The sequence below is a fragment of the Macaca nemestrina genome, chromosome 1 (genome assembly GCF_043159975.1).
Source record: "Macaca nemestrina isolate mMacNem1 chromosome 1, mMacNem.hap1, whole genome shotgun sequence".
NCBI classification, from domain to species: domain Eukaryota; kingdom Metazoa; phylum Chordata; class Mammalia; order Primates; family Cercopithecidae; genus Macaca; species Macaca nemestrina.
In genome coordinates this window covers 50,977,184-51,002,716 of record NC_092125.1, presented here as the reverse complement: position 1 = coordinate 51,002,716, position 25,533 = coordinate 50,977,184, and the positions used below count along the sequence as shown (strand labels likewise).

Sequence of the window (25,533 nt, the reverse complement as noted above, 5' to 3'; positions counted from 1 at the left end):
AAATTTCCAAAATAGTTTTATAAAAAAATTTAAAAGTCCACAACACTATAGATAATATATCTTAATTTTTATTTTATTTTATTTATGAGATGGAGTTTTGCTCTTGTTGCCCAGGCTGGAGTGCAATGGTGTGATCTTGGCTCACTGCAAACTCTGCCTCATGGGTTCAAGCGATTCTCCTGCCTCAGCCTCCAGAGTAGCTGGGATTACAGGCATGCGCCACCACACCTGGCTAATTTTGTGTTTTTAGTAGAGACAGGGTTTCTCCATGTTGGAGGGGCTGGTGTTGAACTCCCAACCTCAGGTGATCAGCACACCTCGGCTTCCCAAAATGCTGGGATTACAGGAGTGAGCCATCGCTCCCGGCCACAACCTTAATTTTTAAAGTCAAATTTGTCTTTATAAAGAATGAATTCATACCCTTCGGGAGTATTTGTTTTTGCAACTAACTTCCATCCTTTTATTAAGTAATCAAACATAGCCCATTTGAATGTTGGAAAAGAACTGTCAGAAATAGAAGTTCTTATTTTGTACTTTGGTAACATGAATTTTACACTTAGTTGAACATGAAGAATCAAAAAAGGTTTGGATTGTTGTAGCAATTGTTTAGAATTTTAGATGTACCATTTGACCTTTGACTTTAAGATGAATTTCAGTGTCCTCAGTAAATAAAGGCTTACCCCCAACCTTAAATAGTGACGCACAAAGGCTATTATTACCATCACTGTGTGGCTTAGATAACCCTGTCAGCAGCAATCGCCCATTTTCAAAGCCATGGTGAAACATCTCTGTGCTAATTTCTTTTGTTTTGTTTCCTAATTTTTTTTTTTTTTTAAGGTGGTGGGAAATAATCTTTGTCTTCTTTAAAGACAAAGGAGTAAACCTTCAACATTGGATTTTTTCTTTTGATTATGGGTGTAAACCCCAGTATCCCCATAATTTATATTGGGTCTCGACCAACTGCCTAATTATAAGAGGATATATTTAGGCTCTTATTTCACCTACACAAAAAGTTGTCTAACAGGTAGTTGGAAACATCTGAGGCACCACTTTGATTCTTTTTTTGGATAGTCATGTTTTTCCTTCTCCGTTTCCCCAGCATGTCTGCCATCCTCATGCACTGCTTCCACGTGCCTGGGAGCCTTTATGAGCGTCCCTAAACCTAAAAGAAACCAGAGGCGGGGCTTGGATGAACCCTCGAGATAAGCAAGGGAGCCGCCTATCCCCTCTGAAGGATGTTTACATGTGGGCGGCACTCGCCAGAATCCGAGCTCCAGGCCGCCCTGAAAGGACACGCTCGGCAGAGTGGAGGTGACCGGCGGCGGCGCGGGCAGCCCGAAGGGGCGGGATGGGGCGGGGCAAGGCGGGGTCCGGGCCGGAGGAGGCGGGTTCCTAGCATCCGCGGTGTCCGGCCGGCCGTAGAGCTTGCTGCGGTTCAGGGCTCTGACCATGCTCTGGCACCGCCCGGCGCTGGCGGGGACGCGGCTGGTTCGGAGCAGGAGCGGCTTGGCAGGCTGGCTTGACAGGGCGGCGGGAGCTGCGGGAGCTGCAAGAGCTGCGGCCGCTGCGGCCTCTGGGTACGGGGTTGGCGGGCGGGAGCGCCCCTGCGTGGTGCGCTGGCCTTGCGGGAGTCTGGAGGGAGCGGTGGGCGGACGCGCCCCTTTGCCCCGGCCCCTGGTGGGCTAGGCGGGCTAGAGCGTGGGCTCTGAGTCATAACACGCGGAGGCGCTCTAGGGATGGGCAGAGAAGGGTGCCTCCGCGGCTGTGCTGACTTCAGGAGCCTGTGACTCTCGTGTTGAAAATGTTTGACTCATGTTCGCTTAGACCATCCTCTGTGAATTATTAGGTAAAAATACAAGACGCCGCGATCAGTTGGAATTTCACTTAAAGAGTGAATGATTCTTAGTCCAAGTGTGTCCCAAATACTGCACTGGACATAGGAAAAACGGAACAGTTTTCTGGTGTTTGTCTACAATTCTAGTTTAACCGGGCGTCCTGCATTCTTGTTTACTAAACTTAGCCACCCTACTGCAGGAAGTGAAGGCAAGGATTCCTGCTGAATGGCCAGAGCTTTTAGGATAGAGGCTGTGACTGCCTTACAGTAGTTTAGAATATCCGCGGCTTCGGGACCCGCAGTGGAAGGGACCTGCGGCTGTGCCGCCCACGCCTGCGCGGCTAGTCCCTGGCTGTGCTGCCGGCTCGCACCTCCGCGCCTGCCACTGCGCACTTGGCCGGAGAGTCTGTCTCCCTATCTGCTTAATCTGGGAACTTATATCAGTTTTGCAAGATTCCAGGAACCTCAAGTTTAACTTTCCAGATCAAGCTGGACACCCCTCCTGAAGGCCCTAATCACAGGCTGTTAAATATTTGACAGCTCGTTGAGGCCCTGCAGTGTTTTTTTCTGCGTATCCCTGGGGTCAATATAGCACCTTGCCTACTTAGCACACAGTAGGCACTCCATAAATATGGCGTGACTAGGTGCTTCATCCGTGTTGAAACGAAATGTTTATTGTGCACTTACTTCCTCCGTGCATGTTTCTATTCATAGTTCGTGACAGATTTTACCGAGGTCAACCAGAAATTGAAGGGGAAGGGTGCCTTCCAGAAACACTTTTATTTGGTAGGGTAGGGGGGTAATATTTCAGAATGCACCTCCTACCTCCTCTCACTATCCAAGAAAACATTTTCTTGTGTTCAGTTGGAGTTCCTTCAGTAGTAGTGAAGTAAATGGTTTGGGTATGACAGTTTTAAGTGCTGGACCTGAGATGAAAGGACTTGCTTTCTTAGTTGATAAACCAAATACAGCTTGCTGATTGATTCCACCAATGCTCTTCCTTAGGGCTAGGCCAGCGCTGCCTAACCTTTCTGGTTTAGGCTTCAGGAACTCAACTTCCTTTTATCTTAAAGCTTCACCCTCCTCTCAGGTTGGCTGCAGTCTTCCTAGCTCGCTGCCCCTAACTCCTTCCTGAGTTAAGCGCGCAGGACTTTTTGTTTTAAAGGGTTCCTTGCTAATCTATTGGGAAGCAAGGAATAATAGATTGTAAACATTGGGTAGGTTATAATGTTATAATGTTTAGTTCCTGTCTCTTACTCTTCTTTGTTGTTACTGAACAAACTGATGTTTGCTGTAGCTTCCTCACTCTAGGTGTGCCGATATCATAATAGTTCCCCCTTACTGGGGTGGACATGTTTCAAGACCCTCAGTGGATGCCTAAAACCTCGGATAGTACTGAACCCTATACATGCTATTTTTCCTATACATACATGCCTATGATAAAGCTTAATTTATAAATTAGGCAGAGTAAGAGATTAACAACAATAATAAAAGACCAACCACTTTAATAACAAAATGCTCATTTCAAGGAATCCCTTGCTGAATCTTCTTATAGGCCCAGTGTTGTTTGGCGTAACACACTGCTGTCAGTTGGAACACTTTTTCTGTTCTTGCCTCCACAAATTTAATACCTTTTTCTGGCTTGACTAAGCACTTATACCCTGTGGCTGTAACTTGCAGTTTGAGATGTGACATCAAAACTATTTACTTCTTTACAATTGCACTGATAGAAGATCTGTTCTTACCATAGACCTTAGTAACTTCAGCATGCGATTTTTTTTTTTTTCTTATTAAGTGGAGAACTTTCACCCTTTCACTTGAAGAAAGCACTTTGGGCTTCTCTCTTTGACATACCTGAATTGCCAGCATCACTACTATAGTGGTTTGGGGCCATTATTATTATTATTATTAAAGATGGAGTTTCACTCTTGTTGGAGCCATTAAGTAAAGTAAGTGTTACTTGGACACAAGCATCACCACACTGTGACAGTCGATCTGGTCACCAAGACAGCTGTTGACTAAAGGGTGGGGAGCTTATAGAGGGTCTAGGTGCTGGACAAAGGGAGGATTCATACCCTGGGTAGGAGGAAGCTAGATGGCTCAAGATTTCATCATGCTACTTAGAACTTAAAACTTACCAACTATTTTCTTCTGAAATTTTCCATGTAATGTTTTTGGACCATAGCTGACCTTGGATAACTGAAACCGTGGATAAGGGGAGACTACTGTGTAGGGCAGATGTTCATTATCCAAGGATAAGATGTAATGGAAAAAGCTATTTAAAGTGGATTCACTTAAAATAAGACTAATATTTCAGGCCAGACGCGGTGGCTTACACCTGTAATCCCAGCACTTTGGGAGGCCAAGGTAGGTGGATCATCTGAGGTCAGGAGTTCGAGACCAGCCTGGTCAACGTGGTGAAACCCCATCTCTACTAAAAATACAAAAAATTAGCCAGGTGTGGTGGTACACGCCTGTAGTCCCAGCGACTCGGGAGTCTGAGGCAGGGGAATCGCTTGAACCCGGGAAGTGGAGGTTGCAGTGAGCCAAGATAACGCCACTGCACTCCAGGCTGGGTGACAGAGTGAGACTCCATCTCAAAAAAAAGACTAATATTTCATGCTATCCAGTTTAAAAAATTTTGCTTGGGACTTTTGCAAAAATTAAAACATAAAAAGTAGCTTTTATATTGAAGAACACTTAAATTTTAAATGCACCCCCCATGAATACACTATTGATTTGAAAGCAGAATATTTGAGTTTTATAACATAATCATAAGGATAACAGTTTTTTAAATATCTGAAGTTTCAAAAATTCTCTTATTCTTTAGATATTCGAGCAACTCTCTTGTGAAATATCTATTATATCTCATAATCCTGTTGTAAGATTTGTAATTTTACTCTGCAGTTAGTTCGCATCATGGTGTTTGATATTGTTCCAACAGTGCAATAGGGCCTGGTTGACCAAGAAAGATGAGTGCATGGGGAAGGAAAGGTTCCAGGGATAAAAAGATTTGAGGATGATAAACTGGTTGAGTTTTTTTTGTTTTTTAGTGATAATTTTCCTAACAATGAATGCTTCCTTTTACAAGCTCCCAACAGCTAGGTTTTGGATAATAAATACCGAGAGGTCGCCGGGCGCGGTGGCTCAAGCCTGTAATCCCAGCACTTTGGGAGGCCGAGACGGGCGGATCACGAGGTCAGGAGTTCGAGACCATCCTGACTAACACGGTGAAACCCCGTCTCTACTAAAAAATACAAAAAACTAGCCGGGCGAGGTGGCGGGCCCGGCTGTAGTCCCGGCTACTCGGGAGGCTGAGGCAGGAGAATGGCGTAAAAACCCGGGAGGCGGAGCTTGCAGTGAGCCGAGATCCCACCACTGCACTCCAGCCTGGGCGACACAGCGAGACTCCGTCTCAAAAAAAAAAAAAATACCGAGCGGTCCTGTATTCAGGAAATTCTAGTAGTAATGTCAAACATTATTGAGCATTTACTATGTGGAAGGCACTTACCTGCTTTCTGCATATGAATTCATTTAATCTTCACAAAATCCTTTGAGAGGTGCCAGTGATTATTGTTTCCACTTTGCACACTAGGAAATTTGGAGCTACGGCCCATTGCGGTTGAGATACCGTAGCTTCCTCAAAAATCTTTGAAGGTTCCCTGCTTCATAGTGTGTTCCTAGAGTTTTGGCATGTTTTACTCAGAAAGTAGAAACTATATTTTTAAACCAATGGTCAGGTCACACGGCGTAGGATGGAATATTTGAAATTTGCCAGTTATAAATAAGAGTGTGTCAAACTTTAAACACAGTAAATATGATTTTATCAAATAATTAAGGATGTTGGGAAGCTAGTTACATAAGCACACAGACCTTTTTGGTTTTGGTGAAACAAACACTTTGTAAATTGACATTTCATACTGATAATAAGTAAAAAATGTTTTCTATTTTGTAAGTTTGGCTATGTTTGTAAGTTTTTTTTCAAATAGAACTCGTGGTAAATTATCTTTAATGCTTAATAAACTACATTGTTCTTTTAAATTCCTTTTAGAATGGAGAGCAACTCATCATCATCTTTGGAGAATTTAGCAACGGCGCCTCTGAACCAGATCCAAGTGAGTGATGTGGGAGATGATTGAAGAACTTTCTTCTGTAGAGAAAGAATTGTCCCTTACATATTTAATATGCTTATTCAGTATCCAAACTTGAGATAGTTCAGCAAATGAATTAAGAGGTTCATATTTATTTAAAAGTCTGCTATGAAAATCATCCTTGTGACTAAGAAGTCCTAGATCATTTTGGTAATTAAAATGTATGAGATTTATTTTTAATGAAGTCTTCACTCCGTCTAAGTTGGATAATGAGGTTGGCTGCTCCTTTTCATCATACCCACTTGAGATCCAGTGTTGATACCAGTCAAGCTGCCCTTAGCTAGGGATCCTATTTGATTTTGGCCTGGGCAGCAGTTTAACAGTTTTCTTTGTTAGTACAGAACCTACTATGCAGTAGTTACTCCATAAACCATCCTCTCAGGGATAGGACTTCTTTTCCTTTTTCTTTTACTGAGAAGCTTCGTTAATTCTGCCTTAGAAAATCTCCCTTACATGTATGTTTTTCTTCACTTGCAACCTACAAGATACATCGATTTTTTCTCTCTTGCTTACCACTCACTACTACCACAAACAAAAAAAAAAATTTCTGCCTTTAGTTGATTTGGCTAAACTCCTAGCTATTGGCTATAACTGTGAGGGAATTGCTTTTTTGTTTTGTTTTGAGGCAGAGTCTCGCTCTGTTGCCCAAGCTGGAGTGCAGTGGCGCAATCTCAGCTCATTGCAACCTCTGCCCCCTGGGTTCAAGCAATTTTCCTGCCTCAGCCTCCCTAGTAGCTGGGATTACAGGCACCCACCACCACACCCAACTTATTTTTGTGTTTTAGTAGAGATGGGGTTTCACCATGTTGGCCAGACTGGTCTTGAACTCCTGACTTCAAGCAGTCTGCCTGCCTCAGCCTCCCAAAGTGCTGGGATTACAAGCATGAGCCACCATGCCTGGCCCGAATTGCCTGTTTTAAAGTAAAATTACAACATCATGGAATATACAGTAAGGGTGAGCTTGAGAAAAAGTCAGAAGAGGGTTCTAGAAACCCTAACACTGTCGTCTTTAGTTTCAGCTCACTTTGGAAACTCTTCAACCATGTCTAATATATGTCAGAGCCCTGGAAGCTCATCTCTCCCTACACGATGGTGTCAGCGTGTCTGTAACCTGAGGCAGCATGGTGGAGGGAAGAGCACTGGCTTTGGTGTTGTAACAAGGTTGAGTCAAATCCCAGTATTGCAAACCACTCAGCCTTGGTTTTGTCCTCCGTAAGATGGATTCATTAATACATCTCTGGTATGGCAGGCCCTCCCTAGGATAGACTTTTATACTGAATATTATTAGTAAACACAAGGGAAGCATAAAAATAGACCAACTTGCAGACAGCTGCACTAAAACTCAGGGCCTTTCTGACACCCAAGGGTGGGTATAACTTCTGAAGCATGGGTGTTATACTTTCTGGTTTTTGGCCTTCATCTTGAAGGTGCTGCTTATGATCCTCCACAGGCCAGGCACAGTGGCTCATGTCTGTAATCCCAGCACTTTGGAAGGCCAAGGCAGGTAGATTACTTGAGCCTAGGAGTTCAACACCAGCTTGGGCAACAAGGCGAAACCCTGTCTCTACAAAAAATATCCAGGTGTCATGACATGTGTCTGTAGTCCCAAACACTTGGCAGGCTGAGGTGGGAGAATCGCCTGAGCTCAGGAGGTTAAGGCTGCAGTGAGCTGAGATCGTGCCATTGTACTCCAGCCTGGATGACAGAGTGAGACTCTGTCTCAAAAAACAAACAAACAAAAAAACCTAGACAAATGTCTGGGTGCTAAATCTATCCATTCAAAATCTTTTGAAGGACCCAGGCATTCCTATGTTTAGAAACAAAAAACAAAAACAAAAACTTCATAGGCTGTGTAGATGCATAGCAGAGTCTCATAGCCATTGTGGTAAAGGCCTGGAGGGTAGTTTTCAAACCAGGCTGATATCGTAATTATATGGAGAAGTTTTTGAAAAAATACAGTTTTCAACTTCTACCTCAAACTCATTGAATCAGCATTTCTGGAAGTAGCTTTTCCTGAATTAAGAGTATGAGAATACCTTATCAATAGAGTAATGACAGCTTTTGTACTATAAAGGTATATAGGAAGGGATAGAAGTAGAGGGGTAAGCCTTACATTTTAAGAAGAAATCATATACCATTCCTTACCATTGAAAGTTATAGAATAGAAGGTAAGGAGTTAACTCCTGAATACCTACTGAATATTTGAAAAGAAGTATGTTTTGGGGCCGGGCGCGATGGCTCACACCTGTAATCCGAAGACTTTGGAAGGCTGAGGCAGGTGGATCACCTGAGGTCAGCAGTTTGAGACCAGCCTGGCCAACATGGTGAAACCCTGTCTCTACTGAAAATACAAAAATTAACTGGCCATGGTGGCAGGTGCCTATAATCCTAGCTACTCGGGAGGCTGAGGCTTGAGAATCACTTGAACCCAGGAGGCGCAGGTTGCAGTGAGCCTAGATCTTGCCACTGAACTCCAGCCTGAGGGACACAGTGAGACTTTGTCTCAAAAAAAAAACAAAAAAAAACAACAAAAAAAAAAAACCAGAAAAAGAAGTACAATGTTTTGGGTTTTTTTTGTTTGTTTTGTTTGTTTGTTTTTTTGAGACAGAGTCCACTTACTGTGTTCCTCAGGCTGGAGAATCACTGGAACCACCTCCCTGGTTCCAGTGATTCTCCTGCCTCAGCCTCCTGAGTAGCTGGGTTAACAAGCATGTGCCACCATGCCCAGCAACTTTTGTGTTTTTGGTAGATATGGGGTTTCACCATTTTGGCCAGGTTGGTCTCGAACTCCTGACATCAAGTGATCTGTCCACCTCAACCTCCCCCAGTGCTGGGATTACAGGTATGAGCCACTGCATCCAGCTGAAAAAGGAGTATAATGGAGATTAAATATCTGGACTGTAGAGCCAGATTTGCCTGGGTCTAATCCCAGCTCTTCCACCTATTAGCTGAGAACCATGAACAAATTGTTGATCTTTATCTGTACCTCACTTTCCTCATCTGTGTAGTGGGGACAATAATAGGACCTACCTCAGGATTGTAGTGAGGTTTAAATAACCCAGTGAAGATAAAAGTGTTGAGAATAGTACTTGGCACACAGAAATGGTTGCTGTATATGAATTGGCTATGATTATTATTTATTGTTATTGCTCTATGCCAGGCACTTTTTATTACATCTTTTTTCCTAATAACATTGCTTTGAAATGAAAAATATCCTCAATCTGCAGATGAGAAAAAATAGATGATGCTTAGTTTGAGCCCGGAATCATGAGACCAAAATCCATACCCTTTCCATTATATCCTAATTTCTTTCCAATTGGTAATGTCTAGAATTAAAGTGATTTTTTGTGGTTTTATTTCAGGAAACAATTTCTGATAATTGTGTGGTGATTTTCTCAAAAACATCCTGTTCTTACTGTACAATGGCAAAAAAGCTTTTCCATGACATGAATGTTAACTATAAAGTGGTGGAATTGGACCTGCTTGAATATGGAAACCAGTTCCAAGATGCTCTTTACAAAATGACTGGTGAAAGAACTGTGAGTATATCCTCTGTGGTGCTGTTCCTCTTTAATAGGTTGTAAACCGGATCACCCAGAGCCTAGACCCTTGTGTTTGGAAAATGAGCCAGACATACTCTGAGGATAGAAAAAGCAGCTGCAGATCTAGGAACTAGATTCTTAGAATAGGAAACAGCAGAGTTGATTTATTTTTATTCTGTGTGTGTGTTTTGATTGAGGTTGATGAGTAGCGTTATTATGAGTGCTTGTCTATGGATCTTTGAGTTCCTCTTGGAGCTCTTTGCAAGATAAAAGTATTCTTCCTCCCTTTACCTGGGCAATACAGGGGTTGGTCTTCAATTACTTTTCTAATAGGAATGCTTTAGTGCTCCATGTTTTTAGATTCTTGAAATTTGGATTTTTCCATAATATGCATAATCAGAAAAATGTGCAGTGTTGCCACTTTCAAGTTTATTGAAAGAAGTTTATAGTGCACTCTTTCCCTTCAGTAAACAAATGTAAGAAAATAAATATTATTAGTTTATCTGCTTTAGTTTATCTTTTACGTACCATGGTGATTAGGAAGAAGGGTTTTAGAATCAGATTGTTTTGGATTTGAATTGCAGTCTGGCTTTTACCATCATTGTGATTTTGCACAAGTTCCTGTGCCTCATTTTCCTCCAAAATAGGGCTAAAAATAATACCTACCTCAAAGGGTAAAGATTTTAAGATTTAATTTGTGAAAGAGCTTTGTGGTGCCAGGCTCATAAAAGTACCCAGAGTTCAAATGTCTATTATTATATGAAATATTAGTTCTGATACTAGAGTGAAGCCTAATTCTTCTTTTGTTTGTCCAACAGGTTCCAAGAATATTTGTCAATGGTACTTTTATTGGAGGTGCAACTGACACTTATAGGCTTCACAAAGAAGGAAAATTGCTCCCACTAGTTCATCAGTGTTATTTAAAAAAAAGTAAGAGGAAAGAATTTCAGTGATGTTTATCCTAATAAGTTTGCTAGTACAGTGTCAGTTAAAGTGGTAATGCCCAATAATGTCTTTTAAATGTTTGAGGATGTTTTAAATACATGCATTGTCTTCATGAAGATGTAAAAATAATGAACAATAAATTGCAGTGGAAACCTCTTCTTCCCACCTGCCAATTCTTGAGAAAAAGGGATGATATTTAAAAAATGAAAGGTTGGAGTTGTATCAAGATAAGGAAAGAATGTATTTTCTTAGGAATTTATGTATGAATTTTATAACCAAGAGCTAGAAGGTAAGCATTTAGAATTCTTTATTTCCTATTCAGGAGTTAACTCTTTATCTACAATAGTTTTTAAGTGGTAAGACTGATGTGTGATTTCTCTTTAAAATTTAAGGCTTTTGCTGATACACTTGTGAACTCGGCAGGAATATCTTGTACGATATTGTGAAAAGCCTTCACACTTTGTACTTGTAGAGTAATAGAAGTATATTAAATTTTTAGCATGGAATGAAATTTATCTTAGAGAAACTAAATTACTCGTTTAATGACTTAATAGTTCCAGGGAACAAAACTATACCTATGGGCAGAAATTAAAAGGAGATGATTTCAGCATTGTATGAGGATGAACTTTTGAAACAGTATAGAAATGTACTTCAGTTGGCATGGGATGATAGGCTTACGCCTGTGATTCTAGCACTTAGGGAGGCCGAGGTGCAAGGATCATCTGCGCTCAGGAGTTCGAGATCAGCCTGGTCTACATAGTAAGAACCCCATATTTACAAAAAATAAAAATTAGCTTGTTGTGATGGCACATGCCTGGAGTCCTAGCTACTCAGGAGGCTGAGGCAGGAGGATCTCTTGAGCCCAGGAGTTTGAGGTCATATATATTTTTATATATGTATTATATATAATTACATATATAATATATATATAAATTTTGAGGTTTTATGTATACACACACACACACACACACACACACACATACATATTTTTTGGAAAGCCCCAAGTGACTCTGTGAGATCAACTCATAATTTATGAGATCTCCACCTCATAAACATTTCATATATATACACACACACACACACACACTTTTTATATTAAATGTACTTGAATTAGATTGTGAGGTGGAGAGTTCTGCTTTCCAGAATTTATGTGTGTTTTATTTATTTATTTTTTTTGAGATGGAGTCTTGCTCTGTTGCCCAGGCTACAGTGCAATGGTGCAATCTCGGCTCACTGCAGACTCCGCCTCCTGGGTTCAAGCGATTCTCCTGCCTCAGCATCCCAAGTAGCTGGGATTACAGGTGCCCGACACTGCGCCCAGCTGATTTTTGCATTTTTTTAGTAGAGACGGAGTTTCACCATCTTGGCCAGGCTGGTCTCAAACTCCTGACCTCATGATCCACCTGCCTCGGCTTCCCAAAGTGCTGGGATTACAGGGGTGAGCCACTGCACCTGGCCTTATATGTATTTTAATACATATATATATATATATATATATAAAAATTCTGGAAAGCAGAACTCTCCACCTCACAATTTAACTCAATTTCCAAGAGCCTTTGAACACTTAATGTGTTCAATACTGTGAATACTATTCAAACTGATTTCAATTCAGCTAAACTTAGCAAGCAAGATTTATCCTATAGGAAGTCTTATTTTACAATAATTGAAGACATTCAGTACTTCATTAGTGAAATCATCTTTCCAGCTTCCTATCAACAAGAATTTTTAAAGTACCTACTATACAAAGCATTTTCCTAGTTGATCTCACAGAGTCAGTTGGGCCAGATTATCAGATGCTGAGAAGAAAAAATCCTCCATCAGAGGTAGAAGAAAAATGGATTTCAAAAGTGCTTCTGGTTTCTGTCAGGATGGACCAGAGAATCTGGAACAGTCCTGAAGAATACAGCTGATGGCTTCCTTGGCCTTTTGCCATCAGTGATGCTTCTTACCTGGATTTAAACTGCCATTAGGAGACCTCGTGATCAAGAATTTAGACAAGAATTTCATTCCCTTGTGATAATTTAGGTTATAGCACTAGAATGGAACAAAAAGTGGAATGTCTTTAGTTCTTTATTTTGCATTATGTCATAAGAAAGTTCTTGCTATGTTGTAAAATCTTTGTTAGATTCAGGCTTTTGGGGATTCTGAAAAAAATCTTGACCAGAGTTGAGGAAGTCTATTACCTAAGAAAGGTAAAATTGTGTTATAATTGTTCATCATATTAGATATTAAGGGTAGAGGCAAGTTACTTCAAGGTATAGAAACACCAGTGCTTGACTGTGAAAAACATCTTTACCTTTTTTTTTTTTTTTTTTTATTGAAACAGTTTCTTTCTGTTGCCCAGACTGGAGTGCAGTGGCACTATCTCAGCTCACTGCAACCTCCACTTCCTGGGTACAAGCGATTCTCATGCCTCAGCCTCCTGAGTAGCTGGGACTATAGGTGAGCACCACCACACTCGGCTGACTTTTTTTATTTTTAGTACAGCCAGGATTTCGCCATGTAGGCCAGGCTGGTCTCAAACTCCTGAGCTCAGGCAGTCCGTCTGCCTTGGCCTCCCAAAGTGCTAGGATTACAGGCATGAGCCACTGCGCCTGGCCTGTGAAGAAACATCTTTTATCAACTCTTCCTAGACTGGTAGGACATAGGGTGAGAGGCGAGTGGTGGGTGGTTCTTGACTATGTTCAGATCTTGAAAGAATTCAGTATTAGGGAGAGAAGCCTTATCATCAAAAGCCTCAAAAACTCTACTGAAGGTAATATGATATCTGATTCTCAGTATGGCTTTATTTAAAATGGAAGAAATAAACCCCACTAATACCTGCCTCTTAGTCTTCTGAACTTAAACTCATTGACTAATAAAAGATTTTTACTTTGGAGGGTTTAGCACTGCATCAAAAAGGAAACAGATTTCCCCTATTTGTTAAACGCTAAGGGATGAAATAAAATACAAGAAATCTGACCTCTTTTTGCCATATGGCACATTAAATATCTTTGGAAAAAAACCCAAAACAATAACAAAAAACTTGCCACTCTAAAACGTTTAAAATATTGGACACAATAATACATTTTTAAAAATGCAAGGCTTAGCAGGTTTTAAAAAGTATAGGGACTCTCCAAGAGGAAAACAAAACGAGGAGCAGAATCCAAGGATGTAGGGAAGCACCGAAGCCAGCAGCTCCCTTACTGACACTGCCAATCGTGGAACGCCAACAACTTTAGTTTTAACTGTATGCAACAGGCTGGTTACAAAGCTAGGGGTTAAGGGAGCAGGATTTAGATGGGAGACCACAGCATAACACCACTAAACCTTCAGTTAAAAAAAAAATTCGTAACATACTTTCAGAGCATAGCTGATGATTTGTCAAGACAGACAAGCGTTCACATCACTAAAGGTGTAACCATTAGGTAGGTGACTTAACCTCTCAGAACTTCAAGTTTCTTATAAAATGTAGGTAATAGTACTTTCCTTTAGGGTTTATTTTTTGAGGAATGGAGATAATATATGTCAATCATTCAGAGTGGTTTTTAATAGACAATACATAATGGCTATTATTAATCACAATGGCTCAGGTATGTGTGTGTTTTCTTGTGGACCCATCAGGGTTTTCCAAGATTCCTACCTGTACCCAGCCAAGAATTTAGGGAGCAGGGGAAGCCTCTGGGATTTCATGTTGTCTTGGATATTGATTTCCGTTTCTTCTGCTTTTCCATACCTTACAGCTGGATAAAAGTAAGAGAATGGTGACTAACTTCTAACTTTTTTCCTCAGTCCTCATTTTTACATTTTTTATTTACATTTTTTTTTGAGACAAGGTCTACCTCTGTAGCCCAGGATGGAGTGAAGTGACTCTATCATGGTTCACTGCAGTCTCAAACTCCTGGGCTGAAGTGATCCTCCTACCGTAGCCTTCTGAATAGCTAGGGTTACAGGCACATGCCACCATGCTCAACTAATTCTTTTTAGTTTTTTGTAAATATGGGGGACTTGCTGTGTTGCCCAGCAAGATCCCCATATTTACAACTTTATTTACAGTTTGGAACTCCTGGGCTCAAGCAGTCCTCCTGCTTTCGCCTCCTAAAGTGCTATGATTACAGGTGTAAGCCACAATGCCCGGCCCTTTAAGATCTGAAATACGAGCTGTTTACTGGACTTCATTAATATAAAAAACTAGGCCATTTTTCACTTTATCACTAATCAATTTACATTTTAATTGCCAAAATATCTAATTGAAAAGCTGTTGAAGAAAAAAGGGATCTTCTGTACCTGGATTTTACTGTTTACTAATTAAAAATTACCATTTGAACAACATCTTTTAAAGTCAGGTTTTCTTGATAAGTTTAATATTGTTAAAATTTATTAAATCTGGTATCTATAAATATAATTTGTGATCCTTATACAACTGTTGACTTCATCTTTTATAAGTAGATTTCTGTAAAATCAACCAAATTTTTTGAATTTTGGTGAGTATATTCTGACGTAACTTGCTTTTAGTTACCTACAGTTTAGATCTTAGAACTTTTCAGAAAATTTTTATGGGAATTGAGAGAAAAAATTCTGCAAATTGGCATTGAAACAGTGTTTTTATTTGCATAGTTGACTTCTTGTGTTTGGATGATAACTTTTGCCAAAGGCAATTTTGAGGTGATTTTTTCACAAAAGAATCCTATTTTAAAACTTTAAAGAATTTGTTTTCATTAAATCTAATCATTTTGTTATAAATGAATTCCATGGGTAAAGAATCTTTAACTTCATATACTTTAATACTTACATAAAATTAGATACATTAAAAGGTCAATGTTAATGATCAAAACTTAAATTTTACCTTGTTCAAATACAAAAGATTACTAAAGGCTTTAGGTTTTATAAGGCATATTATAACCTTAAAATTCATATCTTAAAAGAAACAGAAAGACACTTATTTAATGTGCATAGAGTTTATTTGGTACATCTATCAATTTCTACAATAACTGACCAGCAACAGTTCACACAGTGTCCACCTGCACTCCATGTCTAAAAGGATTTATTTAGTAGGGTATTTTGCAAGGCTAGAAAGGAGAGAAAGGATTTCACAGTATTGGTGAAAACTGTTTTATCATGAAACAAATGTAATACATTAATATATTCATTCATTCCCTATTAGAAAACAGCAAAATTACATTGTTAGGTGTATTATTTACAGTGAAAACTTGGAAGACTTGACAAAGCATCAGTTAGTTTATCAACAGACCTAGGAAGCTCCCTGTGCCCTCCCTTCAGGGTCCTTTCCTTGGAAATGAAATAAACTTAAATTTTACATATACTGTTAAGCACCAGCTTGACAATTTAAAGTATTCTTTCAGTTTTATAAAATACTCCTGCTTTGAAAGGCAAAGTGAATGTAAAAATGTGAATGTAATTAAACAAGTCACTGGCCTGGAAACTTTTTATTGCAATAGTCTTTATGTTTTACTACTATATTCAGTTCTTGGAATGAATTTGCTTCTAGGTTTGAAACAAAATATTTGCCTTTTGTCTTGAAAAATTCCCTTAAAAATTAATTATTTTTGGAACTGTACAACTGCATTTTCATTCAGTGTTAAATATGCAACTTGGTCCTAGGATGTTATGTTATAAAGTCCAACTTGTTGGATAACTTGTTATACAAAACAATAAAAAACCTTAAACTATCAAAAAATATTACTGATGTTAACAGTCATGTATATAACACATCAATGTACCTAGATTTTCCAGTTATTGGATGTTTAAATTACTAATGTACAACCAGGTTTTAAAACTTAATACTTAAATTTCCATTCACTATGTAAAATTAAAAGCTCTAAAAGACCCTTTGAGTTCTGTACTTCAGAAACATTAGAACACTATTAAGGCATTAAACAGATCCCAAGGAAAGTAACTAGTATGCCTGAATTACAGAGCAAGTCATATTTTAAGGCAGTCAAAAGGTTCATTTTTTCACTTTAAGGCTCTTGAATACTTAAGTTTATTCTATGTAGACATTATTCTGTGTAATTTAAATATTCATCAAATGGTCAGTTATAGAAATCAAAGCCTTTATATAAAGCAAATAGACAGTTTAGAACTAGATTGTAATACCCAACTCCCCACTGGTTTTTATAAAAGATGATTCTTATATCCCATCCCTTTGGAAAATTTCATTATCAGAAGCTGGCAATAAAAGGAAAAACATACAACTGAAATACATTACAAAAGTTATGCCTAGTCACGCCATACCAAATATAGAGAGTCCACATTCAGAGTAACAGTGCAACAAAAACACTTTGAGTACCATTCATTAACTGTATATTTTAAATCTAATTTGGCTATGTATGGATTCTATATAGTTTACGTTACAAATAAAGCCAAGTTTCAATGTTTGTTGATACAACATTCCATCAATTATATCTGGTAATGATATTTAAAATACCAAGGTTTTAATTTCATTCACTGTCTTTATCCACATATCCATATCCACATCCGAGTGAAACCAGCAGACATATAGCTAATTTACTATTTCCTTTGTTCAAGCATAGATTCTGATGTCTAACAGGGCATAAATTTAAACAATTTAAAATGAAAAGGTGGCCAGGTGCCATGGCTCACGCCTGTAATCCCAGCACTTTGGGAGGCTGAGGCGGACAGATCACGAGGTCACGAGATTGAGACCAGCCTGACCAACATGGTGAAACCCTGTCTCTACTAAACTACAAAAACTAGCTGGGCATGGTGGTGCGCGCCTGTAATCCCAACTACCTGAGGGGCTGAGGCGGAATTGCTTGAACCCAAGAAGTGGAGGTTGCAGTGAGTTGAGATCGCACCACTGCACTCCAGCCTGGTGACGGAGTGAGACTCTGTCTCAAAAAAGAAAAGTTAAATATCATTTATGTTCATAAAATTAATGTGGTGCATGGCAGGGCTAAATAAAATAGACGCAAAGGGAAAAATCTTTTTAGGATGAGAAAATTAGCTTTTGTGTATTTTTGTTGTATATATAAATTCATTCTGACTGAAAATAATCATCTTTATTTCCACAATAGAATTTTCTAAGATGTTCTCCACTAGTTTGTTTGTTTCTACTACTTTCCAATATAACTTGGTATTTTCAGGGTTTAAGGAATTGTGCCATTTATTATAATTTTATTCAAACAGTATGCTAAACTGCATTATTAGTTTTATACATGAAAAATACTACCTTAGAATTAAATTTTAACTTCATAATTTTCAAAAAAGCAAATAAAAATGTATGAATTAAAAAAAAAGCCAAATGTGAATAAGTTATTTACAAGACTTTTTATGCTACAAGCAATGTATCTCTATATATGCTCACTGAAATACTTAGTAAACCAAAGATTTTGACAATGGTCTTTATAATTATGGAAATAAAAGCATTGAGACACCTGCTGTTTTCTGAAAGAGTAATCAGTTAATTATTTTTCAAAGAGTGCTTATATAGTAAGCACTTATCTTTTCAACATAGCTAGATAAAATAATTACAAAGGCTGAATAACTGATCTTAAAGGCCACAGAATTTCTGCAAACATCTAATATAAAAGATATACAATATAATTTGATTTGGGGAGAGACTGTATCAATCTACTGATTTTTCCAAGAAGCCTGCCTATTACTAAGTTGAAAAAGAAAATATGATCTTATACTTGTATGAAACAAAAAGCAATCTGCAAAAGGCTCATCCCAAACTATATGTGGGTGACTTTCCTGTCATTCATTTTATTATCCAGATAGAGAACGACTAGAAAAAGAGGACAGAAATGTAAGAAAGGAATTTTAAAAGAAAAAAGAGGCAGAAAAGTCATCTACCAACAAATAAGAGATGAGGAAACAGACATCAAGGAAACACTAAATAAAATCCAAACAGTAAATACAACGAATTTCATCGATTAACCTGTCATTTTTTTTTCAAATTCTTTCTTGTACATGTTTACATTGATGCTGTATGACATTTCTCCAGAGGGGATAATGCCTTAACACCCCAAAACTAGTATATAAGACTAGAATTTTTCATTTTTGATTACCTACTGTAATAGCATCAGTTACAAAGAAATGTTATTTGTGGCTACAATAGGTCAAGTTAAAGTCAGTCCAACAAAACATTACAATGATTTAGCCTTTAGTTATTGTTCAGGTGTAGCTTTACTGTGCTTTTAAAGGTGTTTCTCACTTAACTGTGAGATGTTCAAATTTATTCAAAAATTCTACCTTATCTTTCCAAAACAATTTCACATTGTTTCTGCAAAATCTGAAAAATAATAAAAAAAAAATCCCTGATGAAAATAATACTTTACTATTTGTAGATTTACTGGTTATTTTGAAAGATTAAGAGAATGTTTGTTGGCTGGGTGCAGTGGCTCATGCCTCTAATCCCAGCACTTTGGGAGGCCAAGGCAGGAAGATCCCTTGAGCCCAGGAGTTCGACACCAGCCTGGGCAACATAGTGAGACTTGTCTCTCTATGAATTTAAAAAAAATTCTTGTCTCTCTAAGAATTTAAAAAAAAAAAAAAAAGGCTGGCATGGTAGTGCAGTGCATGCCTGTGTTCCTGGCTACTTGGGAGGATCACTTGAGCTTGGGAGGTCAAGGGTGCAGTGAGCCGTGATCATGCCATTCCAGCCTGGGTGACAGAGGGATAGCCTGTCTCAAAAAAAAAAAAAAAAAAAAAAAGTTTGTTAACACCATTTTCTCACTTAAGAGTATAAGCTTGTTTTACTAGGTCTATCCAAGAAGATCTTAGAGTTGGAATATATTTTTTCTCCCTCTTCAGTAGAGAGCAGTGACTTTTTAGGTAATACTTTAGCTATGAAAATTTTTCTTCTAAATTTTTCCACTCTGAACAGGAATGTTTTAAAACACTGTTAGGCCTGTTGAGTAGCCTATTTTTCTAAAACATTTTATCTTTCAAAATACATACCCTATTAACAAGAATGTTTTTAACTAAAAAAAAAAAAAAAAAAAGAATTCTAACTTGTATTGCAAGCCCTTTTCCCAGTTTCAATTTTTATATAAATATTAAATCACTGATTCTTCTATGATCCAAGCACAGATATGTTACTTTTTAAGGATAAAAAAATCAAATCACTTAGGTTAAATTGGTTGTCTACAGTCACACAGTAAGTTAGATAAAGCAAAGGAGGTTCCAAAGGGTAACACTAAATTCCATTCACTAGCATGTTGCCTCACTAACACTCTCATAAAATAGGTTACTAATAATATAAGTATTAATAAATGGAATTTCCAAGAACTTTAATAAAGGGTGGGATTATAAGATTAGTTTTTGTTTTACTAATTACAACTATATCCTGGAACTATTTACATATTACCTAGGAAATAAAGTTTGCTTATTCTTGTAGGATTCTTTTTAAAAGCAGTATTTTCCCAAATATTAATTTAACAGTAATCCTAAAAGTAACTCAGGAAATAAAAAACTTGTTTATCACTTCAGTACATTTTATTCATAATGAGGTAAACTTTTTGTTTTTTCTCTATATATGTGGATATATATAGCAACACAGGTTAGTTGTGCTTGAGGATTCCTATGAATTACAAAATTATACATGTTCCCATTCTGTTTCTCTACTCCTAAAGCAATCATGTATATACATTATTTCCTAATAACCCAATAAGGTAAAAGTCTTAAATAGTTTTATTTTATCCTCTACTCTTCTGAGACCATGTGTTCCCATGTTGTGGGGAAATAAATTCTGGCACATGAATGAAGAGACCAAGATTTCTAGGTCATAGTACTTCAAAATCACACTCTTGTCTTGGACTTCAGCTCTCTAACAAAAATTTAAAAATTAGCTTTTAGGTTTCTAAGGTTTCTTCCAGCTCTAATGTGCCATGATTTGAAAAGTTACCTTCTGTGGTAGCTTCTCCTAATTATCCTTTCTTTCTTAAATGTTACCCTAGTCCATTTAATTAGACCTACCTAAATACTTCAGAAAGGTCATCCAATCTTGTATCCTTGATGGATTTAATATTAACTCATAGATATATCTGTCTAAAAGTATTATGGAAATAGTACACAACTGAAGGTAATGCAGTTTTGTACTATATTCTATTTAACATTTCTATTAGGAATAAAATGATCATGTTACAATTTTAAAGATCTTGGGTTTACTTAAAGAATTCACTAACTATTACATAATTCTATTAGTTTCTTTAAACTTTAAATTCAATCTGAACATAATATTTTAATGTGTCAAAAGTAGCTAATATATTCAGTTCAATGCTTGACAGGGTTAAAGATGTGAACAACATCAGAAGCAATGCATATCTGAAGTAGGGGTGGGGGTGCTACGATGAGCTTTGCTGAACAAAAATATCTCAGGTAAATCACACTTAAAAACTGATACCAGTTGCCTTGAAGGAATGGGTTTGTATCACAACCAGCATTAATATGTCAAATAAATTTGAAAAGGACATTTTCTTATTCCCAGAGCCCAAACTTCACATAAAACAGTAGAAAATATGTACAGAAATCCTCAGACTACTAAAGTCCCCCTTTCCCAAAAAACATAAAACCTCTGACCCCCAAGCACCTAAAAGGCTATAATTTACATTAACTACAGTTTGACTTTTCACATAACAGCAAGAAGGATCTTACAAACCCTCAGTAAATCTTCAATTAATATTTAGAGAACAACAGATATGCAAACAGGTTTTATGTGTAAGCTACCTTAGATGACTATAATAAAAATATGAGCAAAGATAACGGCATTTCAACAGATTGCTTTAATGTTAAACCTCACAATGAAGGATACCTGCTTAAGAAAATAATGCACTTTAGTGTAATGAAAAGTTTAATATATACAAATAATATTGAAAAAAATTCCTAGTGATTGGCTAGCTGGTAATATGCTACTCAAAAATTGCCTTTCAAACCTGAAGGACCTAGATTGCTTTATTATTTATTTATACTATCAAAGAAGAATATTTTGCCATGAAATGAATAATGGACAAAGAGATAGGCCATTGACCTGTATACAATTTAAAAATATTGACTAAAAAAATAGTTAAAAGTAAAAATTTTTATTTTAAAAGTAAGGAAAAAGCTAAACTGGTTATAGCTGAGATTTTAATTGTTATACTTCGTGAATGAGGGGGAGTTAAGCGCTTGAAACATTTCATGTTATTTTCACTTAAGAGTATGAAAAAAAGTGTGAGACTACATCTGGCTATGTTGTTATAATTCAGAGGAAATCATTATCAAGTCACACCCCTTGTGGCAATAAAATATAACAAAGCAAAAAAAAGCAAACCAAACAGAATTCCTCAGCCAACACAAACTATTCTTAGGGGTTGCCATGATGTTTCTGATTAATGGTAACACGTTCTACAAGTCCAAATAAAACATCAGAAATAAAATATTTTTTTCACTGAATAAGAAAGCTGTTGTGTGATCTTAGTAAACAGGAATTTGTAAAACTCATTCATAATTTAATCAAATGTCTTTTTTTTTTTTTTTACCCCCTTGGTATAAAAGTTTACAGATGAGTTTCATATTCCATCACAGTTACATGGTCTAGTGCATTTCAGAGTATTTGGACATTATCAAAGCTGTCCTTTCCCAATGGAAATGTTTAAGAAAACTGCTAAGCACTTCTCAAGTGACATGATGTGGAATTACACTGTTTGCTCTTACCTCTTTTAAGTACACATGTATTATTCAACAAAGCAAAACTATTTTACAGTATCTATTAACAAAAAGTTCTCTATCAGATAGAGGAAACTACAGTATCCTGAAGCTATTTCCCCAAGAGCTAGTTTAGTAGACAGACCTTTGGGCCCATCTTATTTTTCCTTCTTTTTTTTTTTTTTTTTTCAGTAAGGTAACTTTCCATTATGCACATACTATACCATCATCATTCATTGGGTGGGGATTAGCTGGGAAGTAGCTGTATATTTTTAGTGAGATCACTGATGGCAATGGATCTCTGGATCGTGCTGCTGCTTACGGTTAAATCATATCTAATGTGAAATTTCGAATTACATCCAGAGCTCCAGTATCAAAGCCACACATATCCAACATGCCTCTATCATCTGGGTCTGCAATGGTAAAACCATTTGATGTCATTCCACAAACAATCAGTTTAGCTGGAATATCCATTTTCTGTAGAAAAAGACCAAAATACATATTAAGAACATGTATGTAAGGAAACACAAAATACATCCAAAATTAAATCACTTTAACATTTCTCTACCAGAGCTTTTTAATTACAAAGTCATTTTTTTGGGGGGGAGGGTCAATCTTTTAAGGCTAGAATATGGAGTTTTAGAAGAATGGACAATAAAATTGTATTAGAATCTGCCTGAAATTTCTACTTCTCTCATCAATTACTTTACTTGTTCTATCGGCTGCAGCATACATTATTGAGCAGCCTAGGCACTCTGTACTTACAAAACCTGTCAGGGTATTAAGGGTGCCAGATATTTTTATCAACATATCAAATGCTGGGGCAGTGTGTATGAGTATATATAAATATAAGGAAATATCTCTCTGGGATGATCAACTTTTGGCTGATGACTGATATGTGCGATATATACATGTTCCATGTAAGAACTTGCCCTCTACAGCTACATGTAAGATTAAAATAATTGAGTTTTTGAGAAAAACCTACAATCGCTGAATGTATACACGTGAGAAACTACAATGAACTCTTTAAATAATACATCTAACGTAATTGTTAAAACAAATGTAAGAGGTAGGGACTATAACTTACTATGATGTAGATCAGTAATAATTTGCTCAGGTCCACACAGAGTAAGAGAAAGACTCGGGACTCATAACCTAACAGTCTTTACATTCTATCCTGGTTGGGCAGTGCCTCATGGCTGTAATCTTAGTGCTTTGGGAGGCCAGGATTTCAAGTTACAGTAAGCTATGATAGCACCATTGCACTCCAGTGATGGAGACCCCATTTCTTAAAAAAAAAAAAAAAAAACTATTCCCTCACCTGTAGCTTTCAAACTTAAGCCTGCATCAGAATGCTCCAGAGGGCTTGTTAAAACACAGTCCCAATGTCAGAGTTTCTGATTCAGCAGATCTTTGTTGGGCCTCAGAAATTTGCATTTCTATTAAGGTTGCAGGTGAGGCTAAGACTGCTGGTAGGGAAACCACACTTTGAGAACCACTACTCTTCATCAACAAGTTCTATTTCTACTTCTAGTCATACCAGCCATATTTTAAGTGCTCAAAAGTCCCATGTGACTAGTGGCGACACATATTGGAGAGTGACGATTCATGCCATTTCAGAAAGCTCAACAGGAGGATACTGATTAGAACACAGATATGTCCATAAAACGTAGAGCATAGATTATAGCTTTAATTTTATGTAATCCTTTTGCAAAACTCACTAATAATACTTTCAGATTTTCAAGGAGCACACTGAATTATTAAAAAAAACTTACAGCTAAGGTAAAACAAATATTCTGATCATTACCAAAAATACTGTTTGCAAAGGATATTCTTAGTAATGTTTAACAATGGAAACTGGTCAAATTATATATGTGTAACCAATACTTTTTCTTAAGTACTGCTGAGTCTATAACGGACATTGGCTCCTATATAAGACACAGAACTACTTGTAGTAACATTTTTTGAAAAACTTAAGTGAATAAGAATCAAGAATGGCCAGGTGTGGCTGTAATCCCAGCACTTTGGGAAGCCGAGGCTGGAGAATCACTTGAGCCTAGGAGTTTGAGACCAGCCTGGGCAACATGATGAAACCCCATCCCCACAAAAAATTAGGTGGGCAAGGTGGCACACTCCTGTAGTCCCAGCTACTTGGGAGGCTGTGGTCGGACAATCACTTAAGCTTGGGAGGTTGAGGTTGCAGTGAGCTATGACTGAGCCACTGCACTCCAGCCTGGGCAATAGAATGAGGTCCTGTCTCAAAAAAAAAAAAAAAAAAAATCAAGTATTAAAATATTATTTGGGTGAGAAACCATATTAGAATTTGTTTTACCTTTCGATACTCCCTCAGAGCAATAGCAGGATGGACACCTCCAGCAAAGGTCTCATTATCAGTGAATACAATGAAGACATCAGCAGGTGTGTTTGTCTTCTGAGCCCAGATCATTGGAAGAGAGCAATCAGTTCCACCTGCTGGGATCTAATTTAGAACAAAAGCATGAATAAATAAGTAAATAAATCCTTAAAAATACTAGTTTTTACAGTATCATTTTGTTTAGCACCAATATATACAGCCTTCCCAAAGCCTGCATATATATTTTCAGTTTTTGTACTTGTCATGAGAAATTTAAGACAAAAAAATTTTTGTTCTCACAGATTAATACCATACATGACATCAATATAAAATCATTCTACATGTTATGTAAACTTAACTAAGTAAACTTAAAAAGCACAGTTTCTTACCTGACTCATAGCCATTAAAACCTGTTGTAAGGTCATATCTGTAGTCACCGGACATGGTACCATTTCATCGGAAAAAGCAACTACGTAAGAATCTTTTTCTGTTCTTGTGACAACCTGAAAAATTCAATGGCAGTAATTTTCAGCAAATTTTGGGGGAAATAACAATATTTTGAATTTTATCCAACTTCATGTTTAAAAGAAACACTGATGTTTATTTCTTAACTTTTTATTAGTGTGTTTTAGAACTATACAGTAACAGTAGTACAGCTTTCAAAGTACTTTCACAAAAAAACTGGCTGTCATGACTATCCTTTGAAGCAAATACAGTAAATATTCTTCTCATTTTATTAGGTAAGAAATAAAGCCCAGTAAAGAAGCTAAAAAGTTTGCCTACTATTCATCTGTTTGTTATTCACTGACAGTCAAGATAGAACTAAAGTCTCCTAGACACTCCTATTAGTTCCCAGATCTTTTAAGTTTCATATCATTAAATAATTTAAGCATTATTTTTAAAATAAGTTTAAAAAAATTTTTATGTCTTTTTTTCATTTTATCTAAGCATTATCTACTTCCTAAAAAATCCATTAATATTTAATCTTTTGTTGTAAAAATTAAAATTTCTATTCTGCTTGTTCTCTAGACATACTTTTTCAACACACTTAACACTTTG

At 37.4% G+C, this 25,533-nt stretch overlaps 2 protein-coding genes across 8 annotated transcripts in view; one reads left to right on the top strand and one right to left on the bottom strand.

The window, feature by feature from the left end:
- The first annotated feature begins 704 nt into the window (after positions 1–704).
- LOC105484636 (glutaredoxin 2) lies at positions 705–10,628 on the top strand. Of its 4 annotated transcripts, XM_011746463.3 has the most exons (5): positions 745–777; positions 1,100–1,311; positions 5,886–5,949; positions 9,348–9,524; positions 10,346–10,628. In XM_011746463.3, the coding sequence occupies exons 2-5, from the start codon at positions 1,190–1,192 to the stop codon at positions 10,478–10,480; spliced, it is 498 nt and encodes a 165-aa protein (XP_011744765.2). In that variant the 5' UTR covers positions 745–777; positions 1,100–1,189; the 3' UTR covers positions 10,481–10,628. The 4 variants fall into 4 exon arrangements, with proteins under 4 accessions (XP_011744764.2, XP_011744765.2, XP_011744763.1 ...); XM_011746462.2 differs by having other exon boundaries at positions 705–1,311; XM_011746461.3 differs by lacking the exons at positions 745–777; positions 1,100–1,311 and adding an exon at positions 1,376–1,577.
- Positions 10,629–15,390: 4,762 nt separating this feature from the next.
- The window catches only part of RO60 (Ro60, Y RNA binding protein), a 30,726-nt gene continuing 20,583 nt past the window's right edge, over positions 15,391–25,533 (bottom strand). For 3 of the 4 annotated variants that reach the window (XM_011746448.3, XM_011746447.3, XM_071077398.1), the window contains exons 7-9: positions 24,864–24,977; positions 24,454–24,600; positions 21,202–22,598 (exon numbers count right to left, since the gene is read on the bottom strand). In XM_011746448.3, the coding sequence (XP_011744750.1) occupies positions 22,446–22,598; positions 24,454–24,600; positions 24,864–24,977 (414 nt within the window). In that variant the 3' untranslated portion in view covers positions 21,202–22,445. Of the gene's footprint in view, positions 19,121–21,201; positions 22,599–24,453; positions 24,601–24,863; positions 24,978–25,533 lie in introns of those variants that run through there. The other variant, XM_071077399.1, reaches the window with a different exon arrangement.

Bases quoted from the DNA above. Each gene is read 5' to 3' on its own strand.
- LOC105484636 (XM_011746461.3), top strand. From the start codon at position 1,450: ATGCTCTGGCACCGCCCGGCGCTGGCGGGGACGCGGCTGGTTCGGAGC. The intron at 1,578-5,885 runs GTACGGGGTTGG...AATTCCTTTTAG, and splicing joins GCGGCCGCTGCGGCCTCTGG to AATGGAGAGCAACTCATCAT. The intron at 5,950-9,347 runs GTGAGTGATGTG...GTTTTATTTCAG, and splicing joins CGCCTCTGAACCAGATCCAA to GAAACAATTTCTGATAATTG.